General features: G+C 45.5%; 1 protein-coding gene across 4 annotated transcripts in view; it reads right to left on the bottom strand.

Moving 5' to 3' along the window:
- Positions 1 to 14,053, bottom strand: part of CCDC85C (coiled-coil domain containing 85C) — a 168,776-nt gene that overhangs the window by 46,078 nt on the left and 108,645 nt on the right. For all 4 annotated transcript variants that reach the window (XM_053375507.1, XM_053375515.1, XM_053375488.1 and 1 more), the window contains one exon: positions 10,030 to 10,106. In XM_053375507.1, the coding sequence (XP_053231482.1) occupies positions 10,030 to 10,106 (77 nt within the window). The remainder of the gene's footprint in view (positions 1 to 10,029; positions 10,107 to 14,053) is intronic.

The following is a 14,053-nucleotide window of genomic DNA, read 5'->3' as shown; positions in this document are numbered from 1 at the left end:
CCTAGGAGAGGTGGTCTGGGAGGCAGAGGCTTCAGAATGCTCCGTTTGCTTTCAACCATTGCTGGAACAAGTTGCTCACTTGGGAGCTCTCCGTGGTACTGAAATTCCTGGCTTGCCTTGCTCTGTGGGCTCCTTTGCCAGACCAGAATAGGACGTCTACAGATCTATATGCATGTAAACTTCTCTGGGAGTTGGAGCCCTTTGTCCATTAGGATTCTCTTGTAGGATTCCCCACAGCAGACGTCGATGCCAGATGGGCAGGCCCGCTACCCGTGTAATAACATGGAACCTCTACATGCAATTCATATGTGAAGGTGTGTGGGGGGGTGTTCACACAAACACCCCTCACCAACAGGGAGGTTAGGATGTGCCTGGTGACAATGACAAGTCCCTGCTGCCAAATGGTGATGTGCCCAGCCAGTGTGGGAGGGGGCTCTACCACAAAGGGAGAGATCCAGTCAGGTGTGCACATATAACCCCTTCTCTTGCCATTTTAACAACATAAGGGGCCTTTGACATAAGACGGGGCCTTTTCAGTGGTGGTGGCAAGTTTGTAGCAGTCACTTCCCAGGGAGGTTCAGCTGATTCCATCATTATCAGGAGGGAGCATAATAAAACACCCCTGTATTCAAAGCACTTTGAGGACCAGGCTAAACAATGTTCTGCCAGACTGGACGTTTCTACTATATCTTGCATTTTTATTATTGATCAGCTTATTTTAAGGGTGGGAAATCTTTTTTTCAGCCTGGGGGCGACACCCCCTTGTGCACAGTATTTCAGGGGTCATGTGCGATGGTTGGGCTGGCCCAGAGGTAGAAGTGGGTGTGATTCTAATGGTCGCATAGGAGGTTACATTCCAGCCATGCAAAAGTCAGGGGTTTGCACACATTCCTCCATCCAGGCAAGGAAGGGGCTTTGTCCCAGTTCAAGGCCACATTCCAGCCAGGCAAAAGCACTCAAGGAGGGTGCACAGCAGGGCTGGTGAAGGCCTGGAGAGAGTCCCAAGGGCCAAATAATAGAGGTCCGGTCCACAGGGCTGGAAGTTCCTCGCTCACAGCTTATACTGTGGTTTAATTGCTTGTTTTAATTGCATCCATGATTGGAGGGAGCAGGTGCTGCTATTAGCTGCCTCCTGGGTCCCTAAAGGATATAAATATAAATGTTTTATAAATATACATAGGGGTGTGTGCGAGAGTCTGGATGTGTTTGTCTGTGTGTACGTGCATGTGAATAAATAAATACGTACGTAATAATAATAATAATAATAATAATAATAATAATAATAATTTATACCCCGCCCATCTGGCTGGGCCTCCCCAGCCACTCTGGGCGGCTTCCATAGAAACCAAAAATACAGTGTGTGTTACATATCTGCAGTGTGTGAGAATGGATGTGGGTGCATGTGTTATTTCTGATAGGTATGGATAGGTAAAGGTAAAGGACCCCTGGAAGGCTAAGTCCAGTTAAAGGCAACTATGGGGTTGACTAAACCGCTTTTGGAGCAACGGAACACCCTGACGGAAACCAGAGTGCATGAAAACACCGTTTATGTTACTGCCATAGCGGTACCTATTTATCTACGTGCACTGGTGTGCTTTCAAGCTGCTAGGCTGGCAGGAGCTGGGACAGAGCAATATGAGCTCTCCCCGTTGTAGGGATTCGAACTGCTGACCTATTGGCAAGCTCAAGAGGCTCAGTGGTTTAGACCACAGTGCCACCTGCATCCCAGCTGGCAGAAATGCGTGTAGAGAGCTGGTCCACTCACTGCTGACATATAGCCTCCAAGTTAGCCCTGAAGAAATGAGGTCTTTGGCCTTAATTTGTTCCTTATCCTTGCTGTAGCACCTTAAAAACTTAGCCAATGCATCATGCCGTAAGATGGGAATATCCCTTCATGCATCTGATGAAGCCTCTGTAGACTAATGCAATGCTTCTTAGCTTTTAAGCTGCTACAGGACTCTATGTCTCATTTTAGCTGTTTTGGACTGACATGGCAGGAAGTTTTTTCCCACGGTGGAAGTTACTTGCATGACACACAACCTGCTAATGAGTCAAGCCTCACACAGAGGGTTGAGCAGGAGAGCAAGAGGTGGCAGGTGGCAAGTTCAGCGCACTAAGCCAGAGGCAAAAAAGAAAAAAGAAGAGTCATGCAACTTGAATCCACTAAATGCAAAAATGCGAATCCCACCAAGTCCTAGCTCTCAGATCTGTTAAAAGCACTGCAGGACATGGCACTCAAAGCTTTGATGGAAACCCTTTCATCATCTGGGTGACAAACTTTCTTCCCATTTCCCATCTTGCTGGCTTGCCATTGAAATGTGAGCCCCACTGAAATCTGGGCTTTTTTTCCGGGTCAGAGACAACCAATGAACGTGGAGGCAATCTCTGACCTGGAAAATCCTCTGGGCATGCTGGTTCTGAACAGAGGCTAGAAGCACGCACTGATATTTTGACAGCCGATCCCCTTATTGAGCATGGGAGCAAAGTCGAGCGCATGGAACCAAAACTGAGGGGACGAAAACGTATGCACTTGTTTCAGAAGAAAAACAAGCAAGAATTACCGTATTTTTCGCTCTATAAGATGCACCAGACCACAAGACGCACCTAGTTTTTGGAGGAGGAAAACAAGAAAAAAAATATTCTGAATCTCAGAAGCCAGAACAGCAAGAGGGATCGCTGCACAGTGAAAGCAGCAATCCCTCCTGCTGTTCTGGCTTCTGTGATAGCTGCGCAGCCTGCATTACTCCATAAGACGCACACACATTTCCCCTTACTTTTTAGAAGGGGAAAAGTGAGTCTTATAGAGCAAAAAATACGGTACACTCCTTCCTTCAAGCCTTGATTTTGAGCTTAGAGAAGCTTGAAACCTTATGCAAAAAGGGCAGGACGCAATCACAATTCTGTACGTGTTGGCAGAGGGAAATGGCCCACCACACAAATTGCCCAGTGATCACTACTGTTAAGTACAGTGGTTGTACAACCAGGCTCCAAACTCTCCTCAAGAGCAGAGCAAACCTTATTTTACTGCACAGGTGAGGAATCTGGAGCCCAGGGTCAAATGAGGACATACATGTCTCTCTCTCTGAGCTTTGTCACTTTCTGCAGACAACAGCCATCACTCTCCTGCCTTGGACCCTGGAACACTTTTGTTTGGCTGCAATGGGTTTCTTGAACTGTAGTATTTTTCTCTTGCTTTTCTGGATAGAGAGCAGAGAGGGACACAGGGATGTGTGCAGAAAGTTACCAACTGTACAAAGGGAAAACTCAGTGTCATTGCTCCACTCACTTCAGCCTCTTAGCTCACCCACCACTAACATGTGACCCCCACCTCTCAGAATGGAATGACCTGGGTGGATTTTGGACCTTGGGCTGAGAAAATTCCCCACCCCTGTTTCACTAGGCCACAGTTTCTCCCATCATGTTACCTAGGATAGGATAGTTATGTTGGTGGCCTAGGAACTTCTCTGGAGATTTTTATTGAAGGGTGTGTGTGTGTGTGTGTGTGTGTGTGTGTGTGTGTGTTGCACAGGTTCACATTGTTAAGGTGACAAGAAGGTGTGAAATCTATTTTTAAGGTTTCTTGATCCGACACTCGGCAAGTTTGCAGCAAACAATGTGTGTGTGACATCTGATGTTGTCCCTACTCAGAATAAAACCACTGCTATCAATGGACTTGCTATAGGCATCTTAAATCCATAGATATGAATAGGTCTATTCCCAGCATTTCTTCATAGTCTATCACCCCCATGATTGCAGGACTTTGGTGCTACTCTTTCCCGACAAAGTTCTGGCAGGTGCATCATGGGAAAGACTCGCCTTCTGTCACGACCAGAGGGTATCGAAATTTAAAGATGCAAAATGTCCCATCTTTCATTTGCATTACTATTACTGAATGTTCAGAGTGGCTCAGGCAGGCCATGAGACTCTTAATCTCAGGGTCATGGTTTCAAGCAAAAATAATTCTGCACTGCAGGTGGGTGGACTGGATGATAACCGTTGTGGTCCCTTCCAACTCTGCAAATCTATGGTTGTATGGTTCTAACAGCACTTTCTTGTATCTCTTTAACACCAGCAATATCTAAGTGCTGTGCAGAAAAGGACATTCTGGCAGCTGTAGTGAGAAATATCAAATGTATCCTAAGAACATCTGAAGGATCGCTGCTGGATCAAGCCAGTGGCCCATCTAGTCCAGCGTCCTCTTCCCACAGCAGCAAACCCCAATGTCTATGGGAAGCCTGCAAGCCAGAATGCAACAGCAAACTCCCCACTTGTGATTCCCAGCATCTGGTATTCAGAGGCATACTGCCTCTTCCTTTTTCATAGTAAAATGAATAAGTAAATGTCAATGAGGCCTAGGACCCACGTACCTACGGGACCGCCTCTCCTGGTATGCCCCGCGGAGGACCTTAAGGTCCACAAATGACAACATTTTTGAGGCCCCAGGTCGCAAGGTGGTTAGATTGGTCTCAACTAGGGCCAGGGCCTTTTCAGTACTGGCCCCGACTTGGTGGAACACTCTGTCACAAGAGACTAGGGCCCTGTGGGACTTGACATCCTTCCGCAGGGCCTGCAAGACAGAGCTGTTCCACTCTGGTTTGGACTCAGTTTGACCCTTATGTTTCCCTTCCCTTATGGTTTCGATCTATGGGCTACTTTTAAAATGAGGCTGCATTTTAAATTGCATTTTAACCGGTATTTTAAATTGTTTCCTCCCCCCCCCCATTATGTTTTTACGTTTTTACTGTAATTTTATTGGTGTTAGCTGCCCTGAGCCTGGCTCTGGCCGGGGAGGGCGGGGTATAAATAAAAAATATTATTATTATTATTATTATTATTATTATTATTATTATTAATTTGCTGTCCTTTTAATTTGCTGTCATACAAGTTCTCTTCTTTATTTTACAATGACAAACATGACATTCCCCAAATCTGTGGCTGGAAATGGTCCTTGCGCTAAACATCATGGGACACAGGATGCTGCCCTACTGTGAGAAAGCAGGATACTATTGGTCAATGCAGCTTAGTACCAACTGTGCTGACTGGCAGTGGCTCTCCAAGATTTTATACAGGGTTCTTCCCTACCTGGAGACACTGGGACCTGAACCTGTGACCTTCTGCAATGCAGCACGTGTGTTCTACCAGTGAGCTGTGGCTCCTTGCCAGTAGTGATGTAAAGCCCCCAGCGGAATGGGAAGCCTGGCCTTGTTTCTCAACCTGCAAGGTGGGAACTACAGGGAGCAACGGAAGAGAAAAACCACAGATAGCGACGTGCATTTTATAGTTCTAAAGAATGAAATTTGCTGTGACTCATCTGCGATTTCTCCCCGAATTGAACATGACAAACCAGTGAGGTAAACGCGTTAGCACAATACTATTTTTAGATGTCTTCCTGCGCAGGACTGAGCTGCACAGATAAAGGGCTCAGTCCACAAAACCAGGCTGCTCTGCGGCTGCTGCCTCTGCTTAATGGGGTTTTCTGCCATCTTCAGTAGGAATACATGAAGAGCGGAGAGCAGTCGTGCACTGTCATGTGAAAGCAGCATGCTTTAGACTTAGTCTGCACAAATGAATTCAGGGTCAGAATTCTGATTCATATTTTGCTATCCCACCCAACCCCTCTTGTGCAATAGAAACAGTCCAGGGGAACCCAGGAGCCATCTAGTCCAACCCCCTGCAATTCAGGAATATCAACTGAAACTTCTAGCACAGATGGCCATCCAACCTCTGCTTATAAACCTCCAAGGAAGGAGAGTCTACAACATCTCGAGAGAGCCAGTTTCACTGTTAAAAAGCTCTTACTGTCAGAAAGCTTTTCCTGATGTTTAGTCGGAATCTCCTTTCTTGCAACTTGAAGCCACTGGTTCGAGTCTGACCCTCCGGAGCAGGAGACAACAAGCTTGCTCCATCCACCATGTGACAGCCCTTGAGATATTTGAAGATGGCTATCATATCTCCTCTCAGTCTCCTCTTTTCCAGGCTAAACATACCCAGCTCCTTCAACTGTTCCTCATAAGGCTTGGTTTCCAGCCCTTGACCATCTTGGTTGCCCTCCTCTGCACACGTTCCAGCTTGTCAACATCCTTCTTAAACTGTGGTGCCCAGAATTGGAAACAGTATTCCAGGTGTGGTCTGACCAAGGCAGAATAGAGTAGTACTTCCCTCACTACACTTCTGTTGATGCAGCCTAGAATAGCATTAGCTTTTTCTCCCTGCTGCATCATACTGTTGACTCATGTTAGGTTTGTGGTCCACCAAGACCCTTAGAACCTTTTCACATGTACTGCTAGTAAGTCAGGTGTCCCCCATCATATATTTCTCCAGACCCTAGACTATACAGCCTTTCTCAACCTGTGGGTCCCCAGATGTTGTTGAACTACAACTCCCATCACCCCTAGCTAGCATGGCCAGAGCTCAGGGATGATGGGAGTTGTAGTCCAACAACATCTGGGGACCCACAGGTTGAGAACCGCTGTGTTAGATGGTTTTCTTCAAAGCTGACCAATTTCCCCTGGAATAGCTGGATGCTCACAAGATCACCGGCTGAACCGCAGCCTGATCCCAGCACGCTTTTACCCTTGAATGCTGACATTCAGTGACTTTTGGTAAGTTCGCTGGTAGGAAGTTGTGTAGACAAGACCCCCGGAGTGATGAAATCTGAGGTCCTAACAAATGCCCATGCATTAAGAGATTAGTGACTCGCTGGTGATTATGGAAGGCTACCTGGCATCTTTCCAGCTTCTAAACACAGAAGCAAAATACTGCTTCATCTAAGGAAATTCGATCTTCCGGCTGAAAACTATACTGCAAGCTTTTTGTTTTTTTTAAAAAAGTGTTCCTGTTGCAAATAACCCCCACCCCCTGAAAGACCCTTTGCTACCAGAAGCCTGTCTCAGGAACAAGTCACTTGACCTGCTCAGTTGATGCTCTGTGATGCGTCAAGGCTCCCATTGTGTCTCCTTGAGAAGAGAGCGAAATTAAGTTAGCAAAGGATTTCTCAATGCACCTCGTCATTCCACACTTCCTGACATCTCTGCAGTCTTTCAACACATGAGAAGGCAGAATGCTAGTCTCGTGTGAATAGAAGGATACATTCCAGAGGTTCCTTTGAACCTGCCATGCCTGTTGTTAGAGATACTGTTGATGTACATTTGTCAGGCTATCCATTTTAGATCTGCATGCTTTTAATTATTTGGGAGTGGGGTAATTATTATTTTGATAACGAGACTAACTACAAAGCCCCTTCTTTTCTAGATGGGGTTCTTTGATTTCTCAAGGATGGAATCTGGGGCCTGACCAACCTAGTTCTTTTAAAAGGTGTTGTTTTAAAGAGTGGTCCCAGCCTACCTACTTATTATTGGAGTTCCCCCCTTTTAATTGTGTTAGGTTAAGCAAAAACAAGTGTGCTGGCAGGGGCTGATGGGAGTTGAAGTCCAACAACATTGGAGGGCAACAGGTTGGCCAAGGCTCTAGGGCTAGGCGGAAGAAAACAAATTTGCTCCGTTGTCTATGTGACAATCTGTGTCAGCAAAGGTCTCCACCCCCCCAGTCTGCCATGGCTTGAAATTGTTAATCAGCCTTTTTGTTTTCTGGGTTTGTTTTTTTAGAGTGCCAGATTTGGTGTAAAATAAACAAACAAACAAACAAATCTGCTAAATTCCAACTGGAACATTTCTTCAGCGGTTCCCTAATCTCAGAGGCCCAATTGCAGAACGAACATCACCTGCTATGGAGAAGAACATGGAAAATTGCTGTTTGCTTGTTTTTTTAATTGCCCCTGCACTTTTCAACTATTAGTTATTGATCCTGCTTTTGACCTCATATATATGTTTTTAAAAAGGGGGGGGTAAACAGATAAAGTACCCTCTGGTGTTTTTTTGTGCAGCACACACAAAGCAGGAAGAAGTCAGGCCAAGGGCATATTGAACAGGGAGCCAGTCACCAAGATCCAATCCATGGCTTGTTGCCTGGCAACAGGCCACACTGCCAAAAGAGCCCATCTACCTATTTTTTTTTATTTTAGTGATAATAACTTGGCTTTCTTGAAATAAAAATAAAAGCATCTGACAATAATTACTACTGGAACATGTGACTCGGAATTTCAAAGTTCCAGGCTAAAACTATCCATCAGCCCCTGCATTTCAGCACATTGCCAACCTCCCACAGATTATTTGGGGAGTAAGCACCATTAATTGCAATAGGACATACAGTGGTACCTCGGGTCAAGAACTTCATTCTGTTCTTAACCTGAAACTGTTCTTAACTTGAGGTACCACTTTAGCTAATGGGGCCTCCTGCTGCTGCCACGCCACTACACGATTTCTGTTCTCACCCTAAAGCAAAGTTCTTAACCCGAGGTACTACTTCCAGGTTAGCGGAGTCTGTAACCTGAAGCGTCTGTAACCCGAGGTACCACTGTACTTCTATCGGATCTCAGAAGGCTGGAAGAAGCACCCTAAGCCTTGGGTGATTCAGTGCCACTTCAAGAAGATAGCTTTGGGCTCTGTGGAGCAATGATCTGACCTAGCATAAGGAGGTTTCCCATGTCCCTTTGGTCATGGATGTGCCACATAAAAAAAATTACTCAGTGTTCCAGAACAAGCCTTGGACTCCTCTGTGGTGCAATGGGGAATTCTTTTCATCATTTCAGATAGCTGTCTCCTCCATTTACACCTAGTTATCTCCGATGCAGATTACATTAAAATAAAAATTGGCTACATTCAATCTGGTGTAGTGACATACTTACAGCACAGAACTAACAAAGTGAAACATTAAAATATAGCATTATAACTTTAAAATAAGCATTAAAACTAATAGGAAAAAGTGGGGACATTTCATAGCAATTGTGGAGGGTTTCCTCTGTAGGTGACTCAGATGACAAATATTTTGCCTTTGAGGCATCTGAAGCAGCAGGGGGTTCTTGGGAGGATCTTAAAGGGGGGGAAAGGTTTATATAGTGAGACATGTTCCTAAGATACGCAGAGCTCAGCCAGTTCAATCCTTTAAAATTTAAGAGACAGCCACAACCCTTGCTTCAAAACAATGTCTTATACAATATACTCACTCCAGAGGACCAAGAAGTTACCGTCTTTTTTGCTCTATAAGACTCACTTTTCCCCTTCTAAAAAGTAAGGGGAAATGTGTGTGCATCTTATGGAGCGAATGCAGGCTGCGCAGCTATCACAGAAGCCAGAACAGCAAGAGGGATTGCTGCTTTCACTGTGCAGCGATCCCTCTTGCTGTTCTGGCTTCTGAGATTCAGAATATTTTTTTTCTTGTTTTCCTCCTCCAAAAACTAGGTACGTCTTGTGGTCTGGTGCATCTTATAGAGCGAAAAATACGGTAGTTTCATTCTTAACTGGAACAGATGTGGGGAACCCTTGCCCCCAGATGTTGCTGAACTACAATTCCCATCATCCCCAGTCACAAGCCTGATGGGAGTTGTAGTTCAGAGGTCCCAAGGTACCCCACTCCTGATCTAGAACATAGTACAGCAGTGAGCAGAGCCAGGCCTAACTGAGTGAAGCAACTGCCTCAAGTGGAAAATGTGGGGAAGGTGGGGGGCAGCAGGGAAAGCCCCCTGCTGTCCTCCTCAGCACCTTGGCTGACGGAGCTGTGGACCTCCATTAGCAAGAGTGGGGTGGAGGACACTATCCCGTTTCCAGTACTGAAAAAATATTCAGCTGCCAGCCCATTTAGCTGCTGGGATGGGGGTGCTGTTCCCTTATCTCTCTCCTTCTCCCTCCCACCTCATTTCTTTGGGTTGCATGGCCCTGTCCCAGGTAATAATAATAATAATAATAATAATAATAATAATAATAATAATGGTGTGAAAATAGATTAACCATTTTCAATTTCAGAGTTTCAAAATTCAGTTTATGCTTAGTGAAGCAAGGAAGCTGGTCGGATCCTCTGTCAGCCATTGAAGGTACGTTCCCGTCAAAATTCAGGTCCCTCTTGGTCCACACCAGCCGTTGCTCCATTGGAAGGGGGAACCAGGGTAGCGACACATGCTTTCGAAAGCCCACCTACCTGAGAGAGAAGTTTATTGTCGTCCTCTAGCAGTTTGACTTTTGTTTCAAGTTGTCTGATGTAGTTAGAAGATGAATCTTTAAAGGGAGGAAAGGAGAGAGAGGCAAAAATGAGAGATTAACCTTCCCAGGAGATAGTGCTTTAAAGTCAAGCAAGATAGCTTCACAATTAGACTAATGTTTCCTCTCAGCAGAAGAAGAAAGGTCAAGACAAGAACTGAAGAACAATGCCCAGGGGAACAAAGCGGGCATTTCACAGTTTGAATCCATTAATACAACAAAGGCCACACACACACACACACACACAGAACAGAAGCAAACCCAGGAGCAGAAAAGGCCTCTTACAACCCTTGGAGGCTTGTGCCAGTAACAGGAGCATTTCGAGAAGCTAGGCAGAAATAATGAGGTTCGGTTCAGTCTCATTCGAAAGCAGCAGAAGAGGAGATGTTTTAGGCATCATAAGAGCAAGGGGACATTGGGGTGACCTTGTGCAGGCAGAAGGAGGCAGTCTCCTCCTTCAAAAGAGCTGAGTTTGGGAGCAGGTGGGGGGAAAATGCTCAAAAATACCTGCTTTTTATTTTGAAGGAGTATGAAAGATTTTGCATGTAGTAAGAATAAGGGAACGAGCAAAGGCGGTTATGAAGAACACCCAGCCGTTTCTGCAGTGTTTCAAGGGCATTCGCATCTCTCCACATATATAATTTTCTGTTTTAGATTTCTGCAACACTGCCTTTGAAAACTGCACAGTATAGCTGCCAGGAAACTGGGACCAGGCACCACGAGCGTGTTACGCCTATTTTCTATCATCCCCAGTGACTTTGGGTCCATTTCCAAGTCCGATTGCTGGTTTTGACCTTCAAAAGCCCTTGAGAGCTTTTTAGTTTGAAAAGCTTGTAAGAAATGAATTCTTACGTTTATATCCTGCCTTTCTTTTGTCACGGGATCAAAGGCAGCACAAACGTGATTCCCAGGCGGTCACCCAACTGAGCACACCTGTACCTGCTTAGCTTCAGCTAGGTGGTGGCCTCCCATGTTTTCAGACCACCCCCTGTGGAATATGAGCTGCCCAGACCTTGAGATAATCATCCGAAGTCCTTTTCCAGGTGCTCCCCATCAACTGGGATATTGCAGATGGCTGTGAGAGAAAGGGTCTTTTCCACAGTGGCCCCCTCGGTTGTGAAAAACCCTCCCCCAGATACATGTGCCCAACTGCTTTCCACTTTGTAATTTTTAAACATTTTAGCATGCTGCGGTTCTTGTGACAAAGTTATATTTTCCGGTTTTCGCTTCCGATCACTTTTGTTTGTTTATTTGACTTTTTAAATAGCCTGCTAAACGAAAGTCTCCAAGGGGATAATGACATATTTAAAAACATAAACACACTATAGCAGTGCCACATTCTTACAAAAATGCATCACACACACACACACACACATAACAGTACCCCCATAACAGCTGTAGTAGCTCACTAACAGTCAAAACTTTGTTGCAATGTTTAAATCTCTTGATATTTGTTATTTATTTTATAGGTATCTCATATGCTGATCCTTAATTTGTCCTACTGTAAATATGATTTTTTAAAAAAATGTTTCTGCTACCGACATCATCCAAATAACTTTGGAAATAAGAGCCCGCCCCCCCCCCAGTAAATGTTAGGCACCTGGTCTTTCCTTAGGTTCCAACAAATTAATATTTAATTCACCATATATCTGCCTTCACACTGCCCAAAATAAATAAATACAAAATCCCACATACTTACTCATTGGTTGCAAATGGATGGGGGACAGAACACTGGATTTTATTTTATTTTAAAAAGGTATTTGCAATCAGCACCTGGTGATAAGTAAACGGCACTTTCCATGAGTACTTTTGGATGTGCCAAGACATATTCCATGCTCCCAATAAAGTGAAGAGCATCTCCCAGCATCTCCAATTGCTCCAGTAATGAGAAGTATGAAAGTTACACTCTCTCTATCAAACTATTGCCTTGAGACCTTAATCTCCATTCAGATGAAATAACCATTTGGCTCTTTACATCCTGGCCTCTGTAAGGAAACACTGGGCAATCATAATAAAATTCAATTTAACAGAGGGCAGGGTATGTGTGTGCAGAAGCGAAGGAGTGCAAAAAAACGAATCAACGGTGTTGCTGCCAGCGCTTGACGTTCAGCCTGAAAGCAAATTCAACCTATTGCCCTTCCTGTTGCTCCCTTTGAGATTAAATGCCCAACATTTGGTGAGTACGGGACCTACATTACAAAGAGCCGACCCTTTGCCTTCAGCAAAGAGTAAGATCTGCAATAATGATTTTCTCTGCAGTAAAGAAACTGGGATAAGGAAATAAAGAATTAAAAAATGGGATAAAGAAATATTGTGCAGATATGTCACATGCACATATGCCCAAATCAGGGCTGTCTTAAGCATATGCGTCGCCGGGGTGCAAAGATCTGCCCGGTCTCCCCCCCCCCAGGTTACCCAGTCCCAGGCACGCAGGAGGGCGGAGACAGCCGGCTGCCTCAGCATCTCACTGGCTCGGTCACCCCCGAACTCGCAGCACATAACCACCCGCAGAAGAAGAGCCCGCTGCGGCGCTCCAACCGACGTGCGGGCTCTTCCCTGGACTCAACTCTCAGGCCCCGGACTCTTGGCCTGGTGCCCCTGAGAGCCTGGCACCCGGGTGCCCCGTGCCCCGCACCCCACGTGCCTATGGGTAAGACGGCCCTGGCCCAAATGTTTCTTGTTGTTGTTTAAATACCCAAAGCAGTGCTTCAGCTCAGTGGCACATCGCTTGCTTTGCAAGCAGAAGGTCCCAGGTTCATCTACAGGCAGGGCTGGAGAATACTCTGGTCAGAAACCCTAAAGCCACACTGCTGCTCAGTGTGGACCAGGGATGGGAAGTCAATGGGCTTCCAGTTATTGCTGGATTACGGCTCTTACCACCCCTGCCCATTGGTCAGGCTGATCCCCAGACTTTCTGTCTCTGGTGTAGGCAAAACTAAGGGCTATGATCTTGAAGGCAGCTTCATCACCTCCATGTGACATGCACACAAAGGAGATCCATGCTGGGAGGTAGTGAGTGGCCCAAGGTTACCCAGTGAGCATCATGGCAGAGTGAGGAATCGAACCCTGTTCTCCCAAGTCCTAGTCTGACACTCCAAGCACTGCACCACCACTGGCTAGTTTGAGGTGAACCATGAACAAGAGAATAAACTGCAGACCACAACAGAGGCATCACTTCAAAGGAAGGACAGAAAACAACTAGGATGTCCACAGAAGAAGAAGCACCAGGAGCTAGATCTTGTGACTGGACAATCGAGGCTCGTTTTATTGGAAGCCTATCTAATTGAGTAATGGCTGCTGAGAAAATCTCTCTTGTGCTTCTGCTACAGAATGTCTTACTGAGTTAATTCTCTAGCTGAGGAGACAGCTCCCCACACTAGAGGTTTGGCCTGTGTATCCACATAAGATTTTTAGATGCTCTGGCGACATTTGTGCTGAAAAGCAAAATTTAACAGCCACTTCAGTTCCTCACAGCTGAGTTGTAAAACCTGAATGCCCTTTTCCTATCCTGAGAATCTGAAAAGCTAATTGGCTAAGTTGATATCATTTCTGCTTGTGGGACCGGAATTAAACTCATTAAAGAAGCTGTATTATTACCCTCACGAAAACATGCAGATCTTAGCACAAGGGCTATTCCATCTGGTATATAGTGTAATTCAACCTCAATTCAATCTAATTCCCCTCCTCTCCAAGCTGACAAACAACTTTGTAATTATTATTGCAGGTAAACCAAAGAATGACAGATTGCAGTAAGGCTCTTTTGCTTCAGTGATGGGGAAGTCCCATAGGGTTGTGCCTGAAGGCGGTTCAAAATCTTCAGCTAGTGCAGAATTCGGCGATCAGGTTGCTCACTGGAGGAACATGGTTTGAGCATATTACACCAATCCTAGGCCAGGACTTTGCTTCAGGATGAGAACAGAAATTGTGCTCCGGCGGCGCTGCGGCAGCAGGAGGCTCCATTAGCT

This window comes from Podarcis raffonei, chromosome 1 (assembly GCF_027172205.1).
Source record: "Podarcis raffonei isolate rPodRaf1 chromosome 1, rPodRaf1.pri, whole genome shotgun sequence".
Lineage (NCBI taxonomy): Eukaryota > Metazoa > Chordata > Lepidosauria > Squamata > Lacertidae > Podarcis > Podarcis raffonei.
Note: the sequence above shows the minus strand (reverse complement) of the source record. Positions and strands in the feature narration are given on the sequence as shown.